At 40.3% G+C, this 7,958-nt stretch overlaps 1 protein-coding gene across 1 annotated transcript; it reads left to right on the forward strand.

The window, feature by feature from the left end:
* The first annotated feature begins 913 nt into the window (after window positions 1-913).
* On the forward strand, window positions 914-6,848 carry nedd8l (NEDD8 ubiquitin like modifier, like). Its single transcript, XM_057857457.1, has 4 exons — window positions 914-1,066; window positions 1,472-1,519; window positions 1,592-1,674; window positions 6,470-6,848. Exons 1-4 carry the CDS (start codon window positions 1,049-1,051, stop codon window positions 6,588-6,590), a joined length of 270 nt encoding a protein of 89 aa, XP_057713440.1. The 5' UTR covers window positions 914-1,048; the 3' UTR covers window positions 6,591-6,848.
* The last annotated feature ends 1,110 nt before the right edge of the window (window positions 6,849-7,958 follow it).

Consider the following 7,958-nt stretch of genomic DNA (forward strand, 5'->3'; position numbering starts at 1 on the left):
AATCTATCTTTAAATGATGAAACAGTGTGCGCGCATTAGAGGTGAGATCTTAAGCCCGAACCTGACCCGACCCGAATTTCAGGCAGGGTCGGGCCTAAAATGTCAATTATTACGTTCGGGTTGGGCCGGGCTTCTCACTCGCTAACTTTTTTGTAATAAATATATATTTATACATATAAAAACTAAAACGATGTATTGATGTTAAACTAAGGAATACTTGTTAAAAAAATAAATAATTCGGATGAAACAGAGAAGGTGCTGGATGGGAATTGCAAACAGGAACCGCGCAGAGAGGCGCACCTATGCGCTATTAATTGCACACTCTTCTTCTCTACCGTGCTTTCGGATGGCAGGCATATGTGTAGGCGTCAAGCTGTCGCCAGCTCCCGGTCAGTATGAGAACATATTCTTGCCGGTGACAACTTCCGGTAACTAAAAACAAATATAAGAACCATTTTTCAATTTTTGTCTCGTGCTAAATTCTATTCTGGTTAAAGAATTTAAAATTAAAAAATCTAACTGTTTTGGGACTTTTCTTACTTGTTCCAGTTAAGAAACAAGAAAATCAAGCTGTATTTCAATTTTGATTTTTCCGTTTTAAAACGAAAACCAAATAACCAGCCGTTTTTATGTTTTCAAACCTGTTTCAAATCGTAATATCCAATTACCAAAAGAGACATGGACCGTAGGGGTTGTGACAACCAACCCCATTCTCCCCTACATCTCAGAACACGATTAAACAGTAATCCTATTCTTATTTTTTTATCTTTCCAAATTTAATGTTAACCTTTTGCAAATTTGAAAGTGTTGCAAAATGATACAAAAATATGACGCGTCAGCGTCACACGGGAACGTACAGTTAATCGTTCAGGAAAAGTGGAACGATGAGTGTTTGGGTTTATCATCACTTCCGGGAGGTTTAGCGTGTTACACAGGAAGTAGTCCTGAATCATCCCGGCGACTGATTCAGAAGTATCCACACCACTCAATCTATTAAATCATTACATGTTCACATAATTAAAAGTTGTGTCAAAGTCCTCGTTCAAAAATGCTGATCAAAGTGAAGGTAAGGCATTTGTAACTTCAAGTGAAACACGAAAGTGTTAATTGTAGGTATCCAAATAACCGTTTGATTTCGTAGCTATATTGTAGCTTCTCCTTTGGCGGCTTTATTATAAACAATTCGCTTGCTGTGTGGCTTCGAATTAAACGAGAACAAACTTCTTATTATCACCTGAAATATCGGCGTGTAGTAACGTTCTAAATGCTGTTAGTTAAAGCCTAAAAGTGAGAAACTTCCAACTCAACGGACGTTAACTGCTTTTCTGCTGCCAAAGGGATGAAAACAAACAGTACTGTAATACTTGGCAACACATTACCAGCCAATAGAATTTGAAGCACACCTGAAAATGGTTTAGTTTGAGTTACGCTCAGGGACAGAGCATTTTTTCTGTGTTCATTCTTGTTTCAGACTCTGACTGGAAAAGAAATAGAAATCGACATTGAGCCCACAGATAAGGTAAATGCATTGTTTTCATGAAGAAAACTCAAGATGCAGCAACATGTCTCTAAATCTCTCTGGGCTTTCTAGGTGGAGCGAATTAAAGAAAGGGTAGAAGAAAAGGAAGGGATACCCCCTCAACAACAGAGACTCATCTACAGTGGAAAACAGATGTGAGTTCCTTCAGCCTATTATCTACACTTGCATCTAGAAAGATTTCATTAGCTTATAGCAGTGCTTCTCAGTTATTTTCTATTACGCCTCCCCAAGAAAGACGTAAATGTTTCGCACCCCCCCAAACTCTCTGCCGCCACTATAAATAGTACCATTTGTCTATAAAAATACTATTATAAGTACGCCTCTGCCTAACATCGTGTCCTTTTTTCTATGAAAGAAAAAAAGTACCATAGATCAACTTATAATAAGTTAATTAACATTGGTTTGTTTGTAACAGAAAAGACTTAACGTGCATCAATTTGCCAGTCCAAACTGTAAAAATACACTCAAGGTACATTTTTGACCATTTGATTCTGAAAAATAAAATGTAATAAAATCAGTAAACAATAACAAATTTAAATAGATTAGAAACATTAACTCATGTGGACAATATGCCAAAAAATTTGACTGACAAAACAAAACCAAATAGAAGGAAAAAAAGAGTGTCTTTGGACAGAAGGACAGTTTTTACCTGCTCACAGAATCACCTCCTTTGCAATGGTGTGGGGTTATTTTGCACTAAGCATTCTAACAGTGCTCACTGTTTTACTGATATAACACTGACAAAACGGGACGATTGTTGGCAATATTCGGCACGTTTTCTCTGAAAAACAATCATGCGGCTTATCAATGAGTTTGGTGTCTAATGTCTTTAACTGGCGTCTCAATTAATTTGGCTTCCGGCTGTCCACTATAATCATTTTTGGACACAGTAAACGGTGGTCTTTCCTCATCTCCCACTATATTAAAAGTCAAAGCCAGAAGGCAAACGGCCCGAAAAAAAGCGCATTCTCGGCAACCGAGGGAGAACCGTAGGTGAGGGCGGTCGTCGTGATGATCCCAAGCCGAAAATGGCACTTCTCGGGCGGACGCGTGTGAACCGGAGAAGACAGTAGGTTGCTGTGTGAGTCCGGCCGGAAAACGCCTTTCAAAAACGGCGCACAGCTCTTCATATCTTTTCTGTGTGCTCGTGCTTAGTTCAAAAATACTGCGCGCACTCTGAAAATGAGAGCGCCACTGCCACCCAGCGAGTGGATGTGCAATTACACTTTATTCTAGTACGGCAAAAAAAAAAAAACATGTTCCCCAAGTTCACAAGCGCCACCCCTGGCATCGCTCTGCGCCCCCCTTTTTTTTCACTATTTGAGAAGTCCTGGCTTATAGGCTCTGCCCATGTAGACCACTGCAATGGATTTGAAATAAAATGATTTGGACTAAGGGTGTGACAAAATATCGAAATGGTGACATATTGTGATACTTTGTATCTCAAAAGGTTATCGATATGCTCCTCTCAAGAATTGAGATGTCATTTTAAAAAGGTGTCAATGTTATTAAAAAAAAAAAAAAAAAAAAGAACCATCAAGTTCCTACCGAAATCTTCCACTGTAATAGTGTCTCAGTTAACTCTAAAGCCTGAGTTATGCTCCCGCGTTGCGGTGACGGCGCAGCGACTACGGCGTCATTTGACGTTCGATGGTTCTCCGGCCAGGTGACGCGTTGCTCTGTAATTCACCGCCAAGCCACTAGAGGGGTGTGGCGTGATGTTTGTCTGGTTTTGGGGGATGGTTGTTGACTTCCTCTCGTCTAATTTAACGGAGAAAAAATAAACAATGCAAGATGGAATGCTTCAATGTGGATCGTCAGCTCATCAACATTGAATAAATGTTGATCATACTAATGTTGAGGCGCAGGCGAGGCAGAAGACTGTTTCGATTCAGTCTGTCCAACTTTTGATGCCGCATAGAGAGTTCTAGCCTCGGGTGGAAACCAGTTAGCTGTAGCGCCTAGCTCCAAACTAGAGTCAAGCACTGCATCCAGCATTTTTTTCCGAGGTCTGCAAAGCCCTCCAGCCCGATTTGTTTGCCGTGTCCTACAACCAGTGGGAAGCCAAAGCAGATTTCTGGCGTCTATGGAATTTCCCAAACTGCGTTGGAAGCATTGATGTTAACGTTATCATAAAAGCACCGAGGCACTCTCAATCAGTGATGATGTTTCGTGTGAACTGTCTGTTGTTGAAAATTAAACATCAAAACCACTCTTTTGACACCAAACCTGTGCTTTATTCTTCATATACTTGAAGTGTGACATAAGTCACAGAATCACAGCAAACATATGTACACATTAAATGATGAAGTGCACCGACCAAAAATACGACACAAAGTGACAAAAAGCTGGCAGTTTTTGGCCGACTGGGTCACCGCTTGACAGACGAGATATTGTAGAAGTTGTCGTACTTGCTCTTCGTTGATACTCTCGTCGGCTTGGTCCATTTTTGCATGTAGAAAAATAATGTTTGAGAATGGTGATTTCGAGCTGAACCGGAAACAACAGTCTAAACGCACCAATCATAGTCCATTTCCACCACGTCACACGCGTTGACGCGACGCGAAGTCAAGACATAAAAGAAGGACCCACAGAGGCTTCGGCGCAGTGTCGTAAATCGGGTCTTCCTTGACAGCGCAGGTCTGACGCGGAAGCATAACTCGGTCTTAAGGCTGCCATTGACGGTGCTCGACGCCCAATCCATTTAGACTGGGAACGTTCCTTCATTCGAAAGCAGAGCATTCACAGTCATTCAATCCAATTTTCAGGGCATTTACAGGTCACTTGCTGTTCATTTTAGGGCATTTACAGGTCATTTCCTGTTGAGTTTGAGTCACTGCCTATTTATTTGGGTGATTCCCAAATACGATACGATTTGCTATACAAAGCTCACGTTAACGATGATCTGACGATATGGCGAGACAACGATTATCGATACATTGGTCAGGAAATCATTCTAGGATATTCTACAAGCAAGTATTAAACAGAAACACACAATTTTCATCCTTCGGCTGTGTGTTTATCACTAGTAGACGTCCAATGTATTTGAACTTCAAACAGATTGAACGTCTATGGCCGTCAGTGGGAGCCAATGCCAGGCAATGAGGTAATTTTGGGCCATTTAAGGTCATTTACCTGTGGATTTTCAGTTACTTCCTGTTGATTTTGGGGTATTTAATGGGTCACTTCCTGTTCGGTAGCTCAAAATAAACAGGACTATGAGCCGCCACCCACAAAATTTGACAGGAAACCGGCATTTGTTCAGAGATGAGACACACTTGACTCTAAGCTGCAACTGTCTTCACTGTATAATGGGGTATTTTCACCAAAAGATATTAACCGGTAACACTTTGACAGCGGCATCGTGAGACTCTCATAAGACCAAATGAACCACCATGAAGCTTTGAACCAATTGGCTGCAAAGCTGTATTGCTTCAAGAAACTTCATTTGCCCATCACTCCTTTCTTGGAGGAGACAGTCAAACTCTGCTGCCACCTGCTGTCAACACTGTTGTCGTCCAACATGCTTCCTAGAATACATTGCAACTCTACAGATGTAAATAACAATCAAAATTCATGTTCTCTGCCAATTATTTATTCAGTTACGCTTCTACTTGTTTCATTAATTGTTAAAAGTTATGGTATTTGGTAACATTTTTTTTTGACAGTGGCGCCACAAGACCGTCATAAGACAATCATAATTATGACATGACACTGTCATGAGCATTAATGAATGCTTATAACAAATGTCATTTAGTGTCAGCTGGCAAATTATCTTACTTTTGAATGTATGTAAAAGATCCAAGCTGGACATTAATGTGACATAATTTGCCAGAAGACACTTAATGACATCTGTCATAAGTATTCAATTATGCTTCATTGCTTCACTTCATTTGGCCATCACTGCTCCATCTGCTGTCAAGTTTTCCTCCAGCATGCATGGCAGCACTTCAGATGCAAATAACAATCAAAAATCGTGTTCTGTGCTAAATATTTCTGCAGTTACTGTCCCTGTTGTTTCATTAATTGGTAGTTACTTGGTAACACTTTGACAGTGGCGCCATCAGACTATCATGACACTGCCATTTTGTGTCATCCGGCAAATTATCTCACTTTTGAACTGATGTAAAAGATTCGAGCTGGACATAAATGGAGTTAAGTGACAAAATTTTCCAGGTGACACCTAATGACATCTGTCATAAGCATTCATTAATGCCAATGACATCTGTCATAAGCATTCATTAATGCCCATGACAGGGTAATGTCATAATTATGGCTGTCTTATGGCAGGTTTATGACGTTGCTGTCAACTAAAGTCTTACCTTTTAACCCAAATAAATCAACAAATAAGCCGCACTGTACTATAAACTGCAGGATTCAAAATGAGGGAAAAAAGTAGCGGTATTAGAAATGAATAAAAACAAATTTTAGTTACGGGTCCAAGTAACAGTATTTCCCCCCCATAGTATTTAGCTCATTGCATGTCATTGACAGCGATATAAGTCTAATTCATTTGAACTGGGAGGACTGGCTGTGAATCTTTGTTTCAATACCATTGATGGCGCTAGATGTCCAATCCATTTTGAACGAATGTTGATTCGCCCTTCCCAGTCAAAATGTATTGGATGTCTCTTGCCATCAATGGCAGCAAATGGGTAATTGAAGGATTAAGAGAATGGACCTCAAATTTTGAGGAACTCAAAATTCAGTCTCTGAGGAGTCAAACCCTCTGCTGTATTTAGATGTGCAGACAAGTCTCGATTTTGACTGAATTTCCACTAGTATTCCTAACACTTCCAGCATGTTCAGTACATGGTATGGAAACTCACTTCTTAGCTGACTCACCTTTAACCTCCAACACTATTTTCAGCCTCTGACAATGTGATTAAAATTCCTATATCAGCGCTCATGTTATACTCCTCTCTTCAGGAATGATGAGAAGACGGCAGCAGACTACAAAATCCAAGGAGGTTCAGTGCTCCATCTGGTGTTGGCGCTAAGGGGAGGAACAGCATACCGTACGACTGACGCACTACTCACCTCATCGTGAATGGCGCTCGATGCGAAGCCAGCTGTGTGCCAATGCTTTCGCTGTCCCCACATCATCTAACCACGTAACGATAAAAACAAACCAAACTAAATCACCCCTCCCAAACAAAAAAAAAAAAAGAAAGGATGTTGTGTTTGCTTTGTGAATGTTTTTGTAACCCACATTGGCTTCGAGTTTCTTCTGTTCAGACAGGCACTCATAGTTTTAACAATGATGTGGTAATTGTTTGTGAATAAATGCTCAAGTTGAGTTTTGCAACTTTCTCTACTGCACTTATCAAATAAGAGTAATGTGGCTACATGTCATTGCCATAGTTGCTAAAGCACCCCCTTTATTTGAAAGTGTAAAACAAACTGCACATCCATTTTGAGCACCCTTCAGACAGCCAGGAATCAGATTTTTTTTTTTTTTTTAAAGACAAATGTATTAGTCCCCTTATGAAAGTATAGGTGCGCATGTCTTCAAAATACAATATGGGAAAACAATTTATATACATCACAGTACAGTCCTTAAGGGGCAGACAACACCTTTAACATGTCTATCCTAGCATAGTATTTAATTGTAAAAATACAATTTCATTTTTTTTTTGAGTAATCGTGGGGGGAGGGGGAATGGCCACCTGAAATGGAAGCAGATTTTTTTTTTTTTTTCCCACACGGTACTATTTTAACCAATAAAAATGCAAGTATTCTAGATTGCCCATTATCACACACATTCAGTGTATCACAAAAGTGAGTACACCCCTCGCATTTCTGCAGATATTTAAGTATATCTTTTCATGGGACAACACTGACAAAATGACACTGACACAATGAAAAGTAGTCTGTGTGCAGCTTATATAATAGTTATTTTCCCCTCAAAATATAGCCAATAATATCTCAACCCCTGGCAACAAAAGTGAGTGTACCCCATATAAACTACGTACATCCCTAAATGTCCAAATTGAGTACTGCTTGTCATTTTCCCTCCAAAATGTCATGTGACTCGTCACAGGAGTGCTGTCAGCATTGCTGCTGAAATTGAAGAGGTGGTGGGTCAGCCTGTTAGTGTTCAGACCATATGTCGTACTCTACATCAAATTGGTGTGCATGGCTGTGACCCCAGGAGGAAGCTCTTCTGAAGACAGTACACAAGAAAGCCCGCAAACAGTTTGCTGAAGACATGTCAACAAAGCACATGGATTACTGGAACCATGTCCTATGGTCTGATGAGACGAAGATTAATATGTTTGGTTCCGATGGTCTCAAGTATGTGTGGCAGCGACCAGGTGAGGAGTACAAAGATGATTGTGTCATGCCTACAGTAAAGCATGAATGACCCTCCTCCCCCAATCCTCTTCAATCTCTGCAGCTATGCTGACAGCATTCC

This window comes from Corythoichthys intestinalis, chromosome 14, assembly GCF_030265065.1.
Source record: "Corythoichthys intestinalis isolate RoL2023-P3 chromosome 14, ASM3026506v1, whole genome shotgun sequence".
Classification (NCBI taxonomy): domain Eukaryota; kingdom Metazoa; phylum Chordata; class Actinopteri; order Syngnathiformes; family Syngnathidae; genus Corythoichthys; species Corythoichthys intestinalis.